The sequence below is a fragment of the Schistocerca gregaria genome, chromosome 5 (assembly GCF_023897955.1).
Source record: "Schistocerca gregaria isolate iqSchGreg1 chromosome 5, iqSchGreg1.2, whole genome shotgun sequence".
NCBI classification, from domain to species: domain Eukaryota; kingdom Metazoa; phylum Arthropoda; class Insecta; order Orthoptera; family Acrididae; genus Schistocerca; species Schistocerca gregaria.
This window is the reverse complement of record NC_064924.1, coordinates 258,486,385-258,509,853: the sequence shown is the minus strand read 5'-3', so window position 1 is coordinate 258,509,853 and position 23,469 is coordinate 258,486,385. Positions and strand designations below refer to the sequence as shown.

Below are 23,469 nucleotides of genomic sequence, written 5' to 3'. Positions count from 1 at the left end.
ACTATGGGACTTAACATCTGAGGTCATCAGTCCCTTAGACATAGAACTGCTTAAACCAAACTAACCTAAGGACATGACACACATCCATGCCTGAGGCAGGATTCGTTCATGCGACCGTAGCAGTCGCGCAGTTCCGGACTGAAGAGACTAGAACCGCTTGGCTACAGCGGCCGACTCAACGGCAGTTGTTGAAATATTTTAACAAAATTACTTTTGTTGTAATCAGTGTTTATAAAATATTTTGACAGTGTTTAGTAGACCTCTATATGGGTGCCTTTAGTTGCACGAAGCACATCGAGACGGTATTCGATTTCTTCTCATCTTCGCTGTAGCATAAAAAAAACTCCAAGTGAGTCGTATCTGTCGAAAGCGGTGTCCAACGGATCGGCTTATCCCTCCCAATCCTTCTGCCGGGAAATGTTTCATTGATGTACCGACGAACATGTAGTCCGCAATGTGATGGTGCACCAACATGCTGGAAAATGATAATTGGTTGTAAGTCAATTAGTTGTAGTGCTACATATTAGGTCAGAAGTTCAAGTTAAACATCTTAAGTAATTGATGATTCGTTGAACTAAAATGGACCAATTTCACCCCGGCCTGGTTGGCCGAGCGGTTCTAGGCGCTTCAGTATGTAACCGCGTGACCGCTACGGCCGCAGGTTGGAATCCTGCCTCGGGCATGGATGTGTGTGATGTCCTTGGTTAGTTAGGCTTAAGTAGCTCTACGTTCTAGGGGACTGATGCCCACAGATGATAAATCCCATAGTGCTCAGAGCCATTTGAACCATTTGAACCATTTTCACACATTCACTTTTGGACTGTCCTGGTGAAGCTCCCTAGTCACTTGTGGGAGGGGGGGGGGAGTGTTCAGGTCCCCAGATTCTCTCGTTGATCCTGTTTAATGTCCCAGAAACATGAAAAGTTGCCTCGTCACTGAAACAAACGAGCTTTAGGAATGCTCCATCCTCCGAAAATCATTCCAGCACGTTGAGTGCAAGCTATGTCCGTTTTGGCTTGTCATTTGACTGAAGTGTCTGTAAGAGTCGCACATTGTAAGTGTACAACCGTTACTTATTGTGGAGAACCTTACGCACATTTGGACGTGGTAGTTGCAGCTGTCTGGCAACAGTGCGCATGGACTTCGTAGGTGAACGAATGAATACCTTTAAAACAAGATAGATGATTTCCTCGGATCTTCTTGGTCGCCCACTCCTCCCTTTACCCAACACTGTCCCTGTCTCCATAATTTTTTTGTGCCGTGCACGGATTGAAGTGCGTGATGATGGGTCTCTTCCATATTTCGCTCTACAGTTTTGTTGAGTCTGAGCATCCGATTTTGTCTCAGTAAACCAGGACACACATTGTGCCTTCTCTTGAGGAGTTGACATTTTATAGAGATTCTGTTGTTTCAATCTCTCAAACATAAAATTTTAGTGTACAGGGTGGTCTATTGATAGTGACCGGGCCAAAGATAACACGAAATAAGCATCAAACGAAGAAAACTGCAAAGAACGAAACTTATCTGGCTTGAAGGAGGAAACCACATGGCGCTATGGGTGGCCCGCTAGATGGCGCTGCCATAGGTCAAACGCATATCAACTGCGTTTTTTTAAATAGGAACCACCCTTTTTTTATCACATATTCATGTATTACGTAAAGAAATATGAATGTTTTAGTTGGACCACTTCTTTCGCTTTGTAATAGATGGCGCTGTAATAGTCACGAACATATGGCTCACAATTTTAGACGAACAGTTGGCAAGAGGTAGGTATTTTAAATTAAAATACACAACTTAGGTAAGTTTGAACATTTCATTTCGGTTGTTCCAATGTGATACATGTACCTTTGTGAACCTATCATTTCTGAGAACGCATGCTGTTACAGAGTGATTACCTGTAAATACAACAGTGGTTCAATGAATGCTCAAAATGATGTCCGTCAACCTCAATGCATTTGGCAATAAGTGTAACGACATTCCTCTCAACAGCGAGTAATTCGCCTTCCTTAATGTTCGCACATGCACTGACAATGCGCTGACGTTCACCGGATCTAACGTCCGCGGATTCCTTTCTGAGGGGAAAGTTAAAGGATATTTGTTATCGTGATCCACCAACAACGCGACAACATGCATCAGCGCACTGTCAATGCATGAGCGAACATTACGGAAAGCGAACTACTCGCTGTTGAGTGGAATGTCGTTACACGTATTGCCAAATGCATTGAGGTTGACGGACATAATTTTGAGTATATTTATTGCATTGATGGAGTATTTACAGGTAATCACGCTGTAACAGCATGCGTTCTCAGAAATGATAAGTTCACGAAAGTACACATGTATCACATTGGAACAACCGAAATAAAATGTTCGAACGTACCTACGTTGTGCATTTTAATTTAAATAACCTACCTGTTACCAACTGTTCGTCTGAAATGGTGAGCCAATATTTGTCACTACTAGAGCGCCGTCTGTCACAAAGCAAAAAAAGTGGTCCAACTAAAACATTCATATTTCTTTACGTACTACACGAATATGTAATAAAAATTTGGGTTCCTATTTAAACAAATGCAGTTATATCTGTTTGAGCTGTGGCAGCGCCAGCTGGCAGCCAATCATAGCGCCATCTGGTTTCACTCTTCAAGCTAGACGAGTTCTTTGTAGTTTCTCGTTTGATGCATATTTCGTGGGATATTTGGCCTGGTCACGATCAATGGACCGCACTGTATATAGAATCTTTCGTAAAGCGTGATTACAATAAAAAACTTTGTTGAAATATTTCAACAATTGTCGGCTTAATAAAATTTTGACTTTAGAAACGGACTTTATGGACGCCCTGTATTGTGTCAAAAGGACTTCAAGATCCGGCTGCAGACCCGAGGACAATATTATCAGCAGATACACAGGGAAAGCCTAGGTAGTCACATTGGAGTCCAACGTTGACTAACATCGTAGATGACGACGCCGTTGGCCCCACGTAGGAACACGTAGGCCTTGTGTGTTCAGGGATGTGCGGTGGACAGCGTAATGCGAAACACTTGAGCCTGCACCAGCGTTGTAGTCTGCCTGCACACCTGTCACAGCTCACCGTATATCCTGCTGTATAGGGCGGGAAGTCTGCGATATCCACCTAAACGTGGTTTCACTGTCCTCCAGCCACGTTCAGCAATCATAGAAACAAGAATTTTTGTAGATAATGACCTCCATGTTTACAATATTAATAAGTTATCGTCGTTACGTAGACTGTGTATACTGTCACGTGTCTTGAATCGTGCCATCTGCGATTACGCAAGCGACCGAGAGGAGTTATTGATACTGAGCAGGAAACCGGCGCTGGTGCTGATGTTATCGGATGACCCGCGAGTAAGGGACGTGACTAATATAAGTGTGCGACCTCCAGGAAAGCGACGAAGCAGAAGCAAACCTCAGCAAAGGGCCTCAATCATTATTACGAACGCAGTAATAGACAGCTTAATATATAGACTTTTGCTACAATGGCTCAGGTGGTCTTCACAGTTGCGATGCTGCTCTTGGTACTTTTCGTGGTTGCGAAAGCACAGGTAAATGTGAGCTGCTTTAGAAACTTCAGAATAGTTTATTAGTGGCTTAGTTACTTTATTGGAGAGTATGTTCTGTTACCAGACATTTTCGATGTTACAAATATGTTTTTCCTTATATGCTGCATTAGTGGAGGTTAAATATCATGTGACTCGTTTTTATTAAGAACCCATCTTCAGATTGCGTAGTAAGAATTTAAACGTGTTTTTATTCAGTAACATTAAAATTGATGTTCTACACATGGCCATTCGGCTCCATTTGCATAATATGTTTTTGACATAACAATTTAATAAAGGCTGGTATAAGCACTGCTCTGATGAAATATGTCCTGCTATTCTGTAAAGAATTAAAAAAATTATGTTATTAATATGTTAATCTAAACCGCCCGGCGTATTCGCACCGGGGACAGGCACGCCTTTCCGCCCGGAACGCAGTGCGTTTGACCCAACGGTTAACCGGCGGGCTAAATGGCCTTTACTAGTAATTTCATTTATGGTGTTTTTTAGGTATCAGAGAATGAAAACTCCGTCATTGTGGTGATTTATTTAAATGAACGTAACTCATTTATCACAAATTGCTTTTACGAATCGTATTTAGCACTTACCACTTCATGTAGAGTACTAGCTTAGTTCAGATCTTGTATACACTATCTGGTCAATAGTACCCAGACATCTAGGAGCGCACATTAAAATGGGTTGTGTCCACTTTTCGCCTTTATGTCAGCCGAGGACATTTTGAGTGAAATATCTGAATGTCTGTTGAGGAATGGCAGCCTATTCTTCCTCAAGGACTGAAACCAGAGAAAATAGAGTTGTTGGACGCTGGTGTCTGGAGTTGTCATTCTAACTCATCCAAAAGGTTTGTGCTGGATTCTGGAATCTGTGCAGGCCAGTCCTTTTCAGGAATGTCGTTGTTCATAAACCTTCACCTCATAGATGTTGTATTATGAGTGCGTGCATTGTCATTCTCATACAATCATCGTCTTCGAACTCTTCCTCTGCTGTACGCAATACAATACGTAAATGTGTTCATCTCCTTCCTCAATTGTCGTTTTTTAAGCGTAATAAGGGCATCATCACACTCTTACACGAAAAACACCCTCATACGGTAAAACCGCATCCTTTACATTTCACTGCTGGCACTATTCAGAATGGCAGGTAGAATGTTGTTCAGACATTCGCCAGTCCCAAACCCTTCCATCGGATTGCACGGGGTATATTGTGATTCATCACTCAAAATCACTCGATTCGTGTCTTCCACCTTCCAATAACGCCCCTCTTTGCGCTGCCTCATGCGTTGCTTAGAACTGACTCCAGAAATGTGTGACTTACCAGGAGATGCAGGATCATTGTATCTCATTCTTGTTAAGTTCTTACACACACTATTCACTTCGGTGTCGTACTGTCCTGGTGACCAATGTGGTTGCTCGCCCTACGCTCCCATCCGCTTTCTTGATGCGTGTGTGATCCCCCGTGACTGACGGGGGTGACTGCCAGATATTCGTGTTCCCATGATTATTTGTAAGCTCCTGAAAAAGGAGCATGGTGCTTCGAAACCGGTCGAGGTGTAAATTAAGAAGTTACCGGCAACTATACCAAATTTTTATTACATACATAAATTCCCCACACAGTCTTTGCGCTTGTTGGTCTACTAGTAGAATCTAAGAATTCGCGACGACTTCTTCCGATAATGTCGTGAGTCATTTTAGAACCACTTTCTGCAATGTTCGACGATCCCTGTCGGTCAGTGCACCATGTCTTAGTTCAGCTGTGGTTGTTCATTCCCTTTTCCCTCCACAGTCACATCACTAATCTTTGGGCACCTTAGAAAGTTTGAAGTGCTCTTGATGGACTTGTTACTCAGGTGACATCCCATGACTAACTGGCGCTCTAAGTCACTGACCTCTCCTGGCCAACTTATTCTATTGTTGCTGCTTCTCTGGTGGCGACTCAGTACCCTTTGCCTCCTTTTATACTGGTGGCACCGCCTCTCGTGACATCTGGTAGCCAGTTCCTCATTAAATAGGGGCGTAAGGATTCTTTAGACAAGAAGTGTATGTATACGATTTAGAAAATGTTCGTTGCTACATTTCCACAATTCGCTTCAGAAGGTACATATTTAGCATCCTGTAGGTTCAAAATTACACAGGAGGCAAAGAATAATAAACAGAATCTTTAGCTAAAGCATTAATGATTGGAAAGGAATATTTCCTCCAGATTAACCGGGCTAAGTATCTTCATGATACGACAACGGCACAGATAACGCGGCTTCATCTTGCCCTCAGTAGCCTGGTCCTTACGCGCGGAAAAATTTTCAATAAAGAGATCACCGATTTTTCCCTGATAGGAGCGCCTACCACGAAAACCTGTCAGCTTGCCGATGGTGGTCCGGTGTATTGTATCAGCAACGTGAGTGAGGAGCGCCAATGTTAGCTTGACAACTACTTCCGTGATGGGTTACAAATTTACTATAGAACTAACCCACAGGTTTTACTGACACCACCGTCGAACTGCTCTAGTGGATACGTCACTTTATGGATAAAATACGGTATGGTCACAGTAACCTATATATACTGATAAGTTCAGTACTCCTTGCTGATATAGCGCTTATTGACGAGAAACAAGGTCCTTTGCATGCAGTTAACAGAATGGCTGGTGCGTTGTGGTGGAGTTAAATTCAGTAATAAAAACTGATATCTTCAGTACTTACTGGAGTCAGCTAACTCTATACCGTCCTCTCGAAATGTAAAACTTACTCTCAATAGTTGGCTTATGTCTTTAAGTCACTTCACCTACATATGCAAAACCACTTGTGACAAGGTATTATTACGAAGTCCCAAATCTCTATTTAATATTCCGACTAAGTTAGTAGCACCTGACATCGAGTTGTAACAGTTTCATCACAAGTGACACGTAATATGTCTTCCATAAAACCTGATCAGAGACTATCTACAGCGTTAATGTTACTATTTAATTCTAAAATCTTAGTGTCATCTTTGACTATTTCCATCTTGGCGACACTCCGGCAATTGTTTTAACTTCACATTCAAGGTAAATAGAGCAAACACTTATAAAGAAAATTAATACCGAGACTGTTCTCTTGGTCCATATCTGGGACTCTTGTATATATTGTTTAATACGTTGTAATTATATTTCATACGGGTACTCAGTCAACGAGATTCCGCCCTCTCGCTAATTAACTTCGACAGATCATCCGATGAGCTCTACACGCCGCCACTGCTCTATGTTCCACTGTAGTGGCATCTGTTGTAACGGGTGTGGTTTATTCATGACGCCCTTCGGAAATTTTCGCTTGCTGCTTCTCAGTTGCAGCCCTTCCTGCATCCCGTACTACACAGATATTTTCCGTTCTTCTCCAGTTCACCCATAGTCCCCGATTCATTTCCACACTATGCTACGCTAAAACGCACATTGTCAGAATTTTCTTCCTCACATTAAGTCCAATGTTTAGTGTAGTGGACTTATCTCGTCTAGAACGCTCTCTTTGGCTGGTCTGCTCGACTTTTTGAGTCCTGTTTCCCCGGTCCGTATGCGCTATTTCAATTCCAGCTAGCAGAATCTGACTTCGTCTACTGCGTGGTCCCTAGCGTTGATGCTTATCACTTACATCAGGTATTTCCGATCTTTCCCTACAGCGTACACTGATTTTCCAGAGAATTTACCACATTTTTCACTATCTTTCATCGCTGAATTCTTTTTCTAGAGCGATAAATCTTACGAAGGTGGCTTGGTTTTTCTTAAAACTCACTTCGATTATGAAGCCAACGTCAAAGCTGCCCCCCTGGAGACGTCACCTTCCCTGAAGATAAACTGGTCGTTGTCTAATATACTTTTATCAGCTGCGAATTTGATATGTAGTGAAGTGGGTGTAGTGCCTCGCGAGACGATCAGAGGTACACGAAAAAGGTTTGCACGACATGTCATCCTAACTGAAAGAAATTTATCAGCATGGGAACGAACTGGCGTAAATCTAAGTTGTTCTTGCCATGAAGAAAGATGGCCAAGTTTCGTAAATAAACGTTTTTCTCACAATAGAGCCTCAGGTGTCGCCTGGGAGAATATTACTGAATTTTGCACCAGAAATGTGTACATCGAAGACTGCAGCATGAATTGTAATGATAAGTGGAGTGTAGGTTGGAAGAGTGGGCGACACTGTTACTAGGAAAATTTCTTGGAAGACAACAAACAGATATCTTTACTTTGAGCAAAAAGGGGTTTCACAGAAGCTAACGGTAAATTCTATTTTTCAGGATAAGTATCCGGATATTTTCAGCGGACTGAACATCAAAACGCTGCTGCTTGATGAAGAACTTATGCATGTCACATTCCGGTGTCTGTTACAAGGAGAGGAGACACTTTGCACGACAGCTACCGAAGCGTTAAGGGGTAGGGTACATACAATACTTCTTTTAAATGGATCACATATTGAAATAGGACGATGATGATTTTTGATAAAATTCTTAGGTTTAAGTGTCTGTTGTGAAACTGTTCTAACATTCGAATATTGACAGTAGCTAAATCCGTAAATCCTGGAAGTCACTGATTGATATCTGGTCACGTAACGAAAAAAAGGAACGTTTCTTTCACTTCTAGTAAAAATTTTGATTGGGGAAAAGCTAAAACGTACTAAAAAAAAGAAGGAACAGTTTTCTGAGCCCATTTAGAGATGAATTGAACGCTTAATATGATATGTCACCTAAAGCAAAGTAGTAAAATTGAAAGTTAGAGAAGGGATCCGGCTGATAAGAAGAGTATTTAATGCAGTTTGTAAGTACAGTATCATGTGAAAGAAAAAGGCATGCTATTGCGGAGCTGGCATGGCGGCACGTAGGCTAACTGCTCTAGGAAAATTCTAACAAGAAATAGTTTTCCTGCTTAGGGTGCTCTTTTATTTTGAAATAAATGCTTTATTTCATTATTTTGAAACTATCTAATTTTCCCCCCGTGGGCGTTATGAAACTACATCCTATAGTAAGCCTGCATTGAACATTATGAGAACGAAATATATATATAGCAGTACACACCGTCTGTCTTATATACTGTTAGTCGTATTTTTAACCAGAATTTGTAAGACAATAACAGAAATCTCACCTGCATACAATTTTCAGGTTGTAACTAGCGTCCGTCAACACCCAGAGAATGAAATTTCATTACGTAAACGACTCGCCAGATAGGATTACGATGTACGGCGTACTACAATATCACCTCTTCAATAGAGCTGATGGCTCTTTAAGTAACTTTGCACTTTATTGAATGTGCTATATTTTTCATAAATTATGTGTCAAGGTTTAACCGTAAAACATTTAAGGATGATAACTACATTAAATGACTGTTTTTATTATATCTTGATTAATACACAGCATACATGCTATTCCATATACTTTAGTAAAAGATCATCGATAGAAACGGGATTAGTATAGTATTGTGTCCTGTAATCAGTTTACCGACACATGTGAATCGGCCAGTGGAGGCCATAAACATCAAGGAAGTCTATAAGAGCAGTATAATACGGCTTCTGCGCATGACTGACTGGGGTAACACTCATTTAATGAGACTCCCTGCACACATGACATCGTTTTGACGCCAACACAATATGGAACATTTATAAAAACACATCGTTCTTGTAACTCTTTATCATAATTATTATTGTAATTATATGTCACATAATGACTTATCAGCAGTTAAGGATTTTATCAGGTCTAAATTATAACACAGAAGGTAAAGTTCTATAATCCCATTGTGGCTTAGTGATTCGGATTGTAAAATCGTGCGGCTCCCATGCTGCTAACTATAATTGTTTTCCATTACTAAAAGTTGCTGTGACTTCTTTATTATTTTACTGTAATTGTATCCTGTAATATTCGAAATTAATTACATATAAGAGTGCTCTCAGGTGCGAGCTGTCACTGTCAATAATTTACAATTTATTCATGTTGTTGTTGTTGCTGTGGTCTTCAGTCCTGAGACTGATTTGATGCAGCTCTCCATGCTACTCTATCCTGTGCAAGCTTCTCATCTCCCAGTACCTACTGCAACTTACATCCTTCTGAATCTGCTTAGTGTATTCATCTCTTGGTCTCCCTCTACGATTTTTACCCTCCACACTGCCCTCCAATACTAAATTGGTGATCCCTTGATGCCTCAGAACATGTCCTACAAACCGATCCCTTCTTCTGGTCAAGTTGTGCCACAAACTTCTCTTCTCCCCAATCCTATTCAATACTTCTCATTAGTTATGTGATCTACCCATCTAATCTTCAGCAGTCTTCTGTAGCACCACATTTCGAAAGCTTCTATTCTCTTCTAGTCCAAACTACTTATCGTCCATGTTGCACTTCCATAAATGGCTACACTCCATACAAATACTTTCAGAAATGACTTCCTGACACTTAAATCTATACTCGATATTAACAAATTTGTCTTCTTCAGAAACGCTTTCCTTCCCATTGCCAGTCTACATTTTATATCCTCTCTACTTCGACCATCATCAGTTATTTTGCTCCCCAAATAGCAAAGCCCCTTTACTACTTTCAGTGTCTCATTTCCTAATCTAATTCCCTCAGTAGCACCCGACTTAATTCGACTACATTCCATTATCCTCGTTTTGCTTTTGTTGATGTTCATCTTATATCCTCTTTTCAAGACACTATCCATTCCATTGAACTGCTCTTCCAAGTCCTTCGCTGTCTCTGACAGATTTACGATGTCATCGGCGAACCTGAAAGTTTTTATTTCTTCTCCGAGGATTTTAATACCCACCCCGAATTTCTCTTTTGTTTCCTTTACTGCTTGCTCAATATACAGTTTGAATAACATCGGGGAGAGGCTACAACCCTGTCTTACTCTCTTCCCAACAACTGCTTCCCTTTCATGCCCCTCGACTCTTATGACTGCCATCTGGTTTCTGTACAAATTGTAAATAGCCTTCCGCTCCCTGTATTTTACTCCAGCCACCCTTAGAATTTGAAAGGGAGTATTCCGTTCAACATTGTTAAAAGCTTTCTCTAAGTCTACGAATGCTAGAAACGTAGGTTTGCCTTTCCTTAGTCTTCCTTCTAAGATAAGTCGTATGGTCAGTATTGCCTCACGTGTTCCAACAGTTCTACGGAATCCAAACTGATCTTCCCCGAGGTCGGTTTCTACTAGTTTTTCCATTCGTCTGTAAAGAATTCGTGGTAGTATTTTGCAGCTGTGGCTTATTAAACTGATAGTTCGGTAATTTTTACATCTGTCAACACCTGCTTTCTTTAGGATTGGAATTATTATATTCTTCTTGAAGTCTGCAGGTATTTCGCCTGTTTCATACATCTTGTTCACCAGATGGTACAGTTTTGTCAGACCCTCTATATACTCCTTCCACCTTTCTGCTTTCCCTTCTTTGCTTAGAACTGGGTTTCCATCTGTGCTCTTGATGTTCATACAAGTGGTTCTCTTATCTCCAAAGGTCTCTTTAATTTTCCTGTAGACAGTATCTATCTTACCCCTAGTGAGATAAGCCTCTACATCCTTACATTTGTCCTCTAGCCATCCCTGCTTAGCCATTTTGCACTTCCTGTCGATCTCATTTTTGAGACGTTTGTATTCCTTTTTGCCGGCTTCATTTACTGCATTTTTTATATTTTTCTCCTTTCATCAATTAAATTGAATATTTCTTCTGTTACCCAAGGATTTCTACTAGCCCTCGTCTTTTTACCTACTTGATTATCTGTTGCCTTCACTGCTTCATCCCTCAAAGCTACCCTTTCTTCTTCTACTGTATTTCTTTCCCCCATTCCTGTCAACTGTTCCCTTACGCTGTCCCTGAAACTCTGTACAACCTCTGTTTCTTTCAGTTTATCCAGGTCATATCTCCTTAAGTTCCCTCCTTTTTGCAGTTTCTTCAGTTTTAATCTACAAATTATTCACAAGACACGCAAAAGCGAGTAAATATTGAAAACTCGTTGGTAATCTGGTAAAACAAACTACCACTCAAATTAAGAGACATAGAAAAGACTGACGTATTTGCAAAAGAATTAAAAGGCATCAGCCATCTATAAAGTTTAAAAGAAAATTTACGAGCTACTTCCTTTAGGTCACTTCTTTGCCAGACAAGAATATCCTAAACTGAAATACCACTTTAAGCATCAAAATGACCTTTTTCGTTATCTTACTGCAGGAAATCTTACCAACACTGACGCATTTCGCAATGTGGTGATGTTTTGGAGTAGTATTTGTTCACACAACATAAATTAAATGTGTTAGTGCTTTAGTTCGTCTGCTAGAATGGCTGTCCACCCTTTTTAATTACAGACCAAGCCCTGAAACTAGTTTTCAGAGTTCTTACAAATAAACTTACGTTGTTGACAGACCTTAATGAGGAATGTTGACTGTATACCGTACGGTAAAATGCTTCATGGCTGTATGTCTTCGGTGTTGAGATTGGGTGTTGATAAAAGACACATTAGGAAAAAAAATAGTAAGTTTCGGAATTAATTAATGAAAACACTTCATTTTCCTTCTTGTGCTATCCACTGCAGAAGTTTACACATTCACAAACAACACACCTTCGAGGTCAATGTACCACGCAGTAAAGGAAAAGTATACCCTCGAGTTCTCTCTGAGGCGAATGTTATTGTTTTCAACGTATGTTCGCCTCACGTGTCGTGGAACACACGGTCAATAAAGCCAATAGACAGCTCTTTCCCTCTTCGATATGACGTGTGACGTCAAACGTAGGTCACGCTTGGAGGAAATCTTGTGAGACGACTGTTACGCGGCTGACTGATCAACCGCTAAAAATTGTTGTGCTTACAGCATGTTATGTTCTGCGCATCAGACTGGGTGAAAAGCAGCATATGATGGCAACAGTAATACATGTTTCACGCAGCCACGGTAGGTCGGGCACAGCTACCGAACATGTGAATTGAGAAAAGTTGTTCCGGCCGGAGTGGCCGTACGGTTCTAAACGCTACAGTCTGGAGCCGAGCGAAAACTTCTGATTTGGTCATTTGCATACATTGGGTTGAGGATGGTAGTTTGAAGGCTGCATCTGCATTTATTAAGATTTTGTTGATATTTAATCTACACTTAAAACACTAATAATTTTTTATCCTAGGCTGCCAGCTGTTCCGGATTTAGGTGTGCACATCGCTTGAAAATGTTAGGTTTAACTAGCATAATAGCATCGCGAGGCGAGCTAACTTTCAGTGGCTATTTAATCTTAAGTTAATATAAGTTGTTAGATTTCTTTATGAACTGGGACAGAGGATTTGGCTTTATTTAACCTGTTCACTGCATAAGAAAGTTTTACTGTATATGTTGCAGTGCACTAGCTATCCTCACTTGATTTGTTGTTGCCTGGGTCGGGGAAGGGTGAGGTGGAGGGGGGGAGGCTGCGTTCTGATGTTTATGTCTGGGGTATGTTATGTCGTCTGCGCGTTTGTACTGTGACCTGGCGTGAAGCCGCTCTATGACTATTGTAATTTCCAGTGTGTGGTGCACCTCAGCCTTCCATTCGATGTAAATTGTTAATATTTAATGTTGTGATGAACTGTAATTAAAAAGAACTTTAAAGAATATGTAAAGTGTTTCGCTGATGGTATTTCACACTTAACAACTTTTCTTAAGGGTGGATGCTAAAGTTTAAGGTTTCAAGAATTTTTTAAGTTTAACGTTGTACATCGTTGCTGCTGAGGAATAGAAATTATTGTTAGTTAATAAATTATTTAAAAGAGTACATGGTAACAAATGATTTTCAACAGTTTTACCCGCCCTTCCTCTAGGAACTGTTCATTTGTGTCCTAAGATACAAGCCATTGCCTGTATCAAAATCCTCTCAATGACGCAAGACATGTATAAAGTGCCTATAAATTGGTAAATACTGCTCGATGTTGTTCTTACAGTAATTTCTCAACAATTTGAGATATTTGAAATCGTTAAATGAGGTTAATAAATGTAGGTCTTTAAAAGAAAGCGTACTAACAATGTATGAAACATATTGATTTCAAAATCCTCCCTCGATCTTATTGTTTACCAGTATGCAACCCTTGCTGGGTCGGATTATTAGATTCAAAGAAGAGATGTTCGTCTCTTAGCGAAGTCGTGAAGTCAGCGTGAGAGTTTCAGATAAATGCTCCACAGTGTGCAGCAAGAGACGCTTCCAGAAACACGCTACATGCTCCAAAACGAATCAAGAAATTTATTTATCTATTGTGTTCACACCTCAGGTATTGACCAGGATGCTCAGGCAGAGAAACTCGGGTTCATACAGGTCAGCATTGACAGTATCTCTTCTAATGTACCATCTGAATGTGGCATAGGAGGAAATCAGTGTTGTCAATACCTGCCACCCTGTAACGTACGCTGGCACAAGCGACTCAAACATTTTTACTGAGGTGACAAGAGTGAGAATGTCAAGGGATAGTGATATGAACATGTACGGATGGTGGTAGTATCGTATACACGACGTACGAAAGGCAGCGCGTTGTCGGAGCTGTCAGTTGATCTCAGGTAATTCATGTGCAAAGGATTCTGACGAGATTATGACCGTACGACTTGAATTAAAAGACTTTGAATGCAGAATGGTAGTTAGGGTTAGATGCACAGGACGTATCATTTACGAAATCTTTAGGAAATTCAATACTATAGGGAGTATCATTCACCATGGACAACGCAGTGGCCGATGGCCTTCAGTTAAAAGTCGAGGGCAGCGACGTTTGTGTAGAGTTGTCAATGTTAACAAACAAGAAAGAGTGAAACAACCACAGAAAACAATATGAGACGTACAATGAACGTATCCGTTGGGGCAGTGCAGCGATATCTGGCGTTAATGTGCTATGGCAGCAAACGACCGACACGAATACCTTTGCTAACGGCACATCACCTACAGCGCCTCTCCTGGGCTCGTGACCATAGCGGCTCCAACCTAGACGACTGGAAAACCGTGGCCTGGCCACATGAGTCCAGATTCAGTTCCTAAGAGCTGATGATAGGATTCGAGTGTCACGCAAGCCCCACGAAGCCATAAACCTAAGTAGTCAGCAAGGCACTGTGCAAGCTGGTAGTGGATCAGTAATGGTGTGGGATATGTTTACGTGTAATGGACTGTGTCGTTTGGTCTAAGTAAACCTATCATTGACACTAAATAGTGACTATTTGCAGGCATTCGGGGGATCTCATGTTTCCAAAGAATGATGGAATGACAAGGAGACATGTCACCGGACCACAAGTGTTCGCGGTTGATTTTTAGGATGTTTCTGGACAATTCTAGCGAATGATGAGGCCATCAGTCTAACATACACTCCTGTAAATTGAAATAAGAACACCGTGAATTCATTGTCCAAGGAAGAGGAAACTTTATTGACACATTCCTGGGGTCAGATAAATCACGTGATCAAATTGACAGAACCCAAGGCACATAGACACAGCCAACAGAGCATGCACAATGTCGGCACTAGTACAGTGCATATCCGCCTTTCGAAGCAATGCACGCTGCTATTCTCCCATGGAGACGATCGTAGAGATGCTGGATGTAGTCCTTTGGAACGGCTTGCCATGCCATTTCCACCTGGCGCCTCAGTTGGACCAGCGTTCGTGCTGGACGAGCAGACCGCGTGAGACGACGCTTCATCCAGTCCCAAACATGCTCAATGGGGGACAGATCCGGAGATCTTGCTGGCCAGGGTAGTTGACTTACACCTTCTAGAGCACGTTGGGTGGCACTGGATACATGCGGACGTGCATTGTCCTGTTGGAACAGCAAGTTCCCTTGCCGGTCTCGGAATGGTAGAACGATGGGTTCGATGACGGTTTGGATGTACCGTGCACTATTCAGTATCACCTCGACGATCACCAGAGGTGTACGGCCAGTGTAGGAGATCGCTCCCCACACCATGATGCCGGGTGTTGGCCCTGTGTGCCTCGGTCGTATGCAGTCCTGATTGTGGCACTCACCTGCACGGCGCCAAACACGCATACGATCATCATTGGCACCAAGGCAGAAGCGACTCATCGCTGAAGACGACACGTCTCCATTCGTCCCTTCTTTCACGCCTGTCGCGACACCACTGGAGGTGGGCTGCACGATGTTGAGGCGTGAGCGGAAGACGGCCTAACGGTGTGCGGGACCGTAGCCCAGCTTCATGGAGACGGTTGCGAATGGTCCTCGCCGATACCCCAGGCGCAACAGTGTCCCTATTTTGCTGGGAAGCGGCGGTGCGGTCCCCTATGGCACTGCGTAGGATCCTACGGTCTTGGCGTGCATCCTTGCGTCGCTGCGGTCCGGTCCCAGGTCGATGGGCTCGTGCACCTTCCGCCGACCACTGGCGACAACATCGATGTACTGTGGAGACCTCACGCCCCACGTGTTGAGCAATTCGGCGGTACGTCCACCCGGCCTCCCGCATGCCCACTATACGCCCTCGCTCAAAGTCCGTCAAGTGCACATACGGTTCACGTCCACGCTGTCGCGGCGTGCTACCAGTGTTAAAGACTGCGTTGGAGCTCCGTATGCAACGGCAAACTGGCTGACACTAACGGCGGCGGTGCACAAATGCTGCGCAGCTAGCGCCATTCGACGGCCAACACCACGTGCGTGTGATCATTGCTTGTACAGCCCTCTCGCAGTATCCGGAGCAAGTATGGTGGGTCTGACACACCGGTGTCAGTATGTTCTTTTTTCCATTTCCAGGAGTGTATATGGGACATAATCTTGAGGTCAGTTCCTGCATAAGATCCTACACCGGCAATATTTTAGCATTTATGGATGGCTTTGAAGGCAGAATACCTCAGTATTCCCACAGGGGTTTCCAAAGAGTTATTCAGTCCTTGTCACATCGGGTTTGGTCACTATGCCGGGGGAAAGTAGGTCCGACACGATATTAAGAGGTATCCCAATACTTGTGTCTCCTCCGTGTATGGTAGTATGAGCAATATTTATTAAATGTCATGAAATACAAAGTGATGTCAATAATGTGTAACGCTTCTTCTATGACAACCTTTAGCAAGTTAATTTTTATCTTTCTTATAATAGTGAAGATAGGAGGGTGCATTAAAGAGCAACTAGACGGAGTTAAATGCATGGGGGGATTTATTATGTGCGCATTTCTTTTAAAAAATTATTTAGCAGGAGAATTTCTGACGACGTTATGCAGCAATCGGAAGCGGTAGGGGAGATAAAGTATCCGGCCAGGACTGCGCCTGTGACTATTATAGCAGCGCGGCTCTACATCCGTCGCTATGAAGTGTCGAGTCTACACTGCTGCTCAACAAGACTGAAAATAAACAATTTCAAACACCCGTTCTTGCTCCTGTCTTACGGAACAGCCGGCGTGGTAGCAATATTTTGCGCCCGGTCAAGATTTTACTACTTTTAACACTGGACCTGACGTGACATGAAATATAAGTTTAGACAGAGAAATATACTGCGCTGGGCGTGTTTTAATTATTCGAAAATATATTAAACATTTTGTTACAGCAGTTCGTTATTATCAGCAGCGTGAAGATGTTATAGTGAAAGAATTGCTGTGTGACTGTTGATCTGTAGTTTAATATACCGAACAACTTTATTTCAATGTGGAAAAACATTTGTGACCAGATAAACATTATTATTCTAAGAGAACACTAGAATATTTAGGAAACTTGAACTTTAGATTCTGAGTAGCGAGGAAGATGATCTTGAAATGCAAGCAGATGAATAGATAGTTACAAGTATGGACTACTACAAGTGAATATCCGTTGCACGTATTATGCTACTGATCCCACCTGAGCCAATGGTGTTAAGAATAGCAGAAGCGCTGAGAATCGGGAGTACTCAGCATATTGAAAGCTTAAAAATACATTTTTATGCACACCTCCGAATGAGGGTGAAATCCCTTACAAGCAGGCCAGAGCGGGTGAGGTTACATTTGTGGAAAGAGACCAAAATAAGTGGCTGTCAGTTACAGTCAACATATAAATCTTATTGGTTAAAACACACAATAACATAAGCAAGAACTAAAAATTCTCAAAGTACTAACGAAAGAGCTCCTTTGATTTTGTTTAAACCGGCTGAAAGCCACATACGAAAATCCAGGGCCCAAGTCTTAAGCAAGGAATTGAGTTCTGAAAGTTGTACTTTTTAAAAAAAATTTTTTTTACTTCAATGAAAATAGGCTGTATGCAACACATAGAGCTAGAACAGTGTTACGGGTAAAGACCAAAACGAAGATTTTCAATATTAATTCTAAATAGGCTGAAACCCGGCTGAAGGCCGCATATCAAAAATTTAACGGCTTAAAGCCTAGGAAGAAGGGCGTTCAGTTAAACACGCTGAGGGCCTTAGCTTAAAACATTTCATGCAAACTCAGCTGAACCCCTCATACTAGAGAATAACAATGTTATGACTTAACAGCAAGCGCAAGATTTTAAATTTAAGAGAGTTTAAAACTAGGCTGAAGACCGCACGACTTGAATAAAACAATTTCACGGCTTAAGGCCTAAAAAGAAAAAAAACCTACAATTTATATAAGCTAAAACTCGGCTGAAGGCCACACAGACTACTTAAGACTAAAAGGAAATCACTAGTAAAACACAAGAAGCGGCGTTCAGGAGGTTCCAAGGGTCAACCTAGGAAGTAAAAGTAACGCACGTGTAGGTGAGACAGGCAGGCAGACTGACAACCTCTTAATCGCAAGGCAACCCAACCGATGGCCAGCCGACAAACCAACCAACCAAACCGGCTCTGCTTCAACCGACGTGCAAAACAACAACACGACGTCAATAGCTCAACGTTTTTGGACTCTGGTGCCAAATCCAGCCAAGTCAGAATAAACGCCCAAAACGACCAACACACCTCAGCTGTCGAACTACACGCCGTGCTGGACAGCAACACGACGAGGAAAATACACTGCCTAAAATACGTCAACGCCCACGGCAGATAACCGGAAGGTTAACGCTCACAAGGCATAAGATAGCGCTGGTGAAGGAGTGAATTAAATTAAGTTAAACCCTATCCAAGAAAACAGCTCCAATTCTAGCCGACTTCAATGCAAACACGTTGTTGCTCGCGGGTATCTCGCAGAAAGCAACAACCAGGACCAAACAAAGAGAAGTGATAGCAGTTGAGGCTTGATAGTAGGCTAAGTGAGCACTCAGCTTTAGAGTCCAAGATCGGTGGGCGACGAACTTCGTAGCCCTCGCAAGAAGCGCCTCACAACATCCGCGATTGCACGCCACCAGCGGCTCCAGCCCGACTCCGCGCGATGGGGACCTCTTCGGTGCTCTGCACCAACCGACCGACTGCCCAACACCCGAAAACGGTCAAAAGACCAAATACATGTCGGCCGATGAGATGACCGACCGACCCACCAACCAACAGTTGTTCCCGCTCCATTTTTCTTCAGTCGGAAAGTACACGTGTGTCGCCATCGGTCAGCAAATACTGGCTCTCCTCGCCTCACCAGCGCTCCATCCCGGACTGCACTCCTGGTCCGTCTGCAACTCATCTCCAGACACACGACGACTCGGAAATACTATCGGTCGCTACAGAGATGGTACGACATTGCACTTATCGATAAGCGCTGCTGTTGCCGCTCATGGGTAAGTATGGCAGAAGTTACTGTCGCCAGTAAATGGAATAAGATAACCGGGCGGCAGTATCGTAAAAGAAGATGACAAACAATATATGGCCTGAACACGAGCCGCGCACGGCTCAGAGGGACACGTCACACAATCTACTTTCTTGCCACTGGCTGTCGACTGATTTTATGGAGCGCTTCGTGTTGTGGTAAGCGAGTAGTGGGGTTGGCTGCAGCGGAAGGACATCAGACCTGTACGTGCGCTGCTGCAGGTACTGTTCAGCTCACCACAGAGTAGGATGCAGCTTGACTCATCCCTCACAAATTCTGTTGAGTGCTTGGCGAGTTTGGGTCGGTCAGCACGGCACTGGCTGCCCATGCCAATTTCCTAGGTATGAAAAAGCAATTTTCGCAGTGGCGTGAGCTGCGATGATCCTGAGTTTTCAGCAGTTCGCTTGCTTCCCTTCATCAATAAGATCAAGTCTCCTTTGAGTCTGGTGGGTCCATAACTTACCAAGAGGATGTGCTGTACTGTCTCCCAAACTCTCCACTGGATCGCTGACATTTGGAGCAACTCGCTCTGAACAACACGCCTGGCTCGATGCAATTGAGGAGTCACGGTTGCAGCTTCTATACTGCGGGTACGTCGGCAGCGCACAAAACACGGTAGTGCTAAATATTGAAGTAAAGGACGATAAAAAAAGAGCCTCAGCATTATGTTTTGTGTAATAGGCGATTATGACACAAGATGAGAAGGTGTAGAATGTGACAGCGATAAGGATATAAGTAATAAGTGAAATAAGTTATTTCTGAGACCACTTTAGGGAAGGAAACTAATAGAAAAGGTAGCGACTTCGGATAAGAAAGCACAGGGTTTACTCAGAACTATAAACAGCTTTTTTAGAGAAGACAAGAGTAACTTAGAATAGTACTTCAACTGCGACATAATTAACGCCAGAAGTGAAAGCGAATCATCGTAACTTACAAAGCAAGTTAGATACTAATTGAATGAGTTACAGTCAGAATTACAACATGAAACTAGAGTTAGAAATAAACAAAACTTAATAAAACTGATACTGCTCGAATACAAAATGTGTTTGAAAGGACCTAGCGAGAAATATTAGATAGATGTAATGAGAATTTTGTAAAATATAAAGAAGGTGATTGAGAGCAGTTTCCTACAGTTTGTAAGAAGAGGGGTGGTGTAAGTAATGACAATGCCTTTGCTATAGCTGAGCTGAAGGGGAACGAGATGAATTAATTAGAATTATTTGGGTATGTTAGAAAGGAATTTCGTGACCTAAAGAGTTCATGCGAACTGGCGTGTAAAATCAGTCTGTAGTATGGAAACTTTGCTTAATAATTTAAGCTAAAGGAAATCTATCATGAAAGAGGAGATTGTGGCAGTAGCAAAGGGATACTGAATTCAAACTAATGAGCTTAAATGTAGTGTAGCAACCCATTTTTGTAAAACTAGGGAAGTAAAGTCAGATATTAAGAACAGGACTACGTAAGTAGAAACTGATATATCTTTGTTAAAGAAAGTTGTAGGTCAGATTAAACAATGGGTAAGCCAGAAATATGATGAAGCTAAAGAACCGGGATTGGATGGAATTATTGTGGTTAACGAGAAGTGTCAGATATTGGAGAATGAAAAAAACACAATTTTACTCCTTACGTACCATAGGCAGATTTGCAACTTCCAAAATTTTTATAGTCTTTCCAGGGTGTAATCCCAAAAGGATAGTCAGTGCAAATTAAAAGTAGATTCTTTGTTGCTTATTTCAGAAATTATGCAGCACAGTGAGGATTCGTGTCCCCAGACAATTATCAAACACTGGATGAATCCCAAGCAGCCTTCCTGAACTGTGTTTGGTCATAAGATGGCCAAAGTACTGTAGCATGAGTGGTTTACTTGTACACAAAACACAGAATGCCCAGTAAGAGTGTCCATGTCTCACTGGTGCATGTAGTAAGTACAGTCTCTGGTGTACATTATACTATATTACCTCTTCCCTTAAAAGAGTGGAAAAAAGATAATTGCGCACCTATTACAGAGCCAACACTAAAAATGGCATTACTCGGAAGGATTTGGTCCGTTTCGCTTTTAAATAACTGCCGCGCGGTCCGTGTGGCTACCCCCGTCGGAGATTCGATTTCTACCTCGGGCATGTGTGTGTGTTGTCCATGGAGTAAGTTAGTTTCAGTTAGATTAAGTAGTGCGTAGTCTTAGGATCGATGCCTCAGCAGTTTGGTCCCATAAGGCCTTACCACAAATTTCCAAACTTTTAAATAACTCTGCCACATCCGGATTGTGGCGCTATTTGGCCAATCATCATGTTTCCTCATTATTATTCTTGACACACTATTGTCTGGCATAATTTTTTGGTAACCTTGTATTTGAAGACAGTTTGAAGTAGTTGTGAGCTGCTTCCGATCCATTGGAGCACTTCAGGAACGTTCCTGTTGGTACTTTAAATTTTTCTGTTCTTGGTTATTTTCTGTATATTTGTAACCTGTGGACAGTGAGCAGAGAGAGGTAGCAGTGGCCTCTTTTCTATCCTTTCTTCTTTATGCGTTTCGGTAACTAAGCAATGCTAAATATAAGTCTTTTATGTCGACCGAACACTTTGACAGTAAACTCCTGGTTGTTCGAACATAATGTTCAGCAAATCCATTGCTTCTAGTAAATAAGGCACCCGAAGTCTGCTGAATGCTATAAATGTTTAGCTGATCATTAAATTTCGTATAGTTGAAGGATGGTTCCGCAATCTCTTTCCAGTACCTCAGCTATTCCAGAAATGCTGATCCAGCTATAATTTATTCTTCAGAACTTCTACATTGGTACCGTACGGCACCTCATAAAATTCAAAAAATATCGAATGACTCTCCCCTGTCAGTAAATATGCTTGTTTTCCCAAATTAAATAAATCTACTTCAATAATTATTCCTGGATAACTTGGTATCGATTTCACTATTATGAGTTCTATGTATTTCATTTCATAAATGCTATTGACATATGTTACATATTGATACGTAATCCTTGATGCGTTGTACCATATTTTTCAGTACACATATTCTGTGGCTCTCTTGCAACATCTTTCGATATGAAGATGTCCTTGATGGATTGATTTCAGTGTCATTTCAATTAACTGTACTGATGTAATTATTTTTGTCCTTTTGCAGATAATCTGTTCAGTGGTATTTCCTTGACTGATTTGGAAATTCTTGTATTGCGTATGGTGGATGTAATAATACTCCTCAATGGTACCCAACTACCATACCAAAAAACAGTAAAAGACCTTGGAATAATCTTGGATGAACACCTAAACTGGGAAGAACAAACAGTCACAGCTTGCCGGAAATCGCTCTCCTAACTACATGCAATTCAAAAATTTAGAAAAATATTTCCAACAAATGATAAACAAAAATTAGTTCAAACACTAGTCTTGCCTAATCTTTACTACTGCGATGTAGTTCAACACGGCACAAGTAGTGAAAATTCTAGATGCCTCGAGCTAGTGATGCGTTAGCTACGTGTGCAGTATTCGGTTGTATGATCATATAAGTCCTTCATACTCCCAGCTAGGTTGGATACGCCCACATAAGGCACGCGATCTCCACACGATGTGCTTACTTCATCAATTTCTTAGCCACTGGTGCCCCCAATACTTATCTTCTCACATTAAACACCTATCATCATTCCACAATCTTCTCACATTAAACACCTATCATCATTCCACAATCGGGACACCAGATCCGATACGTCTATCATCTTGGCTGTACCTTTACATAACACAAAATCTTTCTCCGTGTCATTCTCTATCTCAGCCATACGACTATGGAACGCGCTCCCCTGTGATCTTCGTCTTATCCAGAACTACTCAACATTCAAGAGGGAACTCAAGACATACATATTAGGGACGGTATAGGCACCATTGTTGTGCCCCTTCCATCTCTTTCTTTCTCCTCTCCATCACAGCTTCGAATTTTACCGTTCTATTTCTCTTCCTCTAACCTATCTACCTCTTATATATCTCTTTCACCCCATTCTGTCGTCTTATGTCTCTGCTCGATGAGAATAACTCACAAGTTGCAAGAACAATACGAGAAAATTCCCAACTAACAATGGGACTGACATTCAGAAAAGAAAAGTATGTTTACTTTCATATACATAGTCATTATTATTATTATTATTATTATTATTCTTGATTCTTATAATTATTTTTTATTGTTATAATTATCATTGTACTACTGTTATAATATCTATTTTTTTTCTTTAACATCAATACTGCATAATAGGCTATATGTCCTTAATGTTATGTAGAAACTGTAACTCGTTCAATCTGGTTAGGTGTAAG

At 41.8% G+C, this 23,469-nt stretch overlaps 1 protein-coding gene across 1 annotated transcript in view; it reads left to right on the top strand.

Annotated features, from left to right (window-relative positions):
* Nucleotides 1-3,484: 3,484 nt before the first annotated feature.
* The window catches only part of LOC126273312 (ejaculatory bulb-specific protein 3-like), a 32,630-nt gene continuing 12,645 nt past the window's right edge, over nt 3,485-23,469 (top strand). Inside the window, exons 1-2 of the mRNA XM_049976856.1 lie at nt 3,485-3,557; nt 7,826-7,961. Coding sequence (XP_049832813.1) covers nt 3,492-3,557; nt 7,826-7,961 — 202 coding nt within the window. The 5' untranslated portion in view covers nt 3,485-3,491. The remainder of the gene's footprint in view (nt 3,558-7,825; nt 7,962-23,469) is intronic.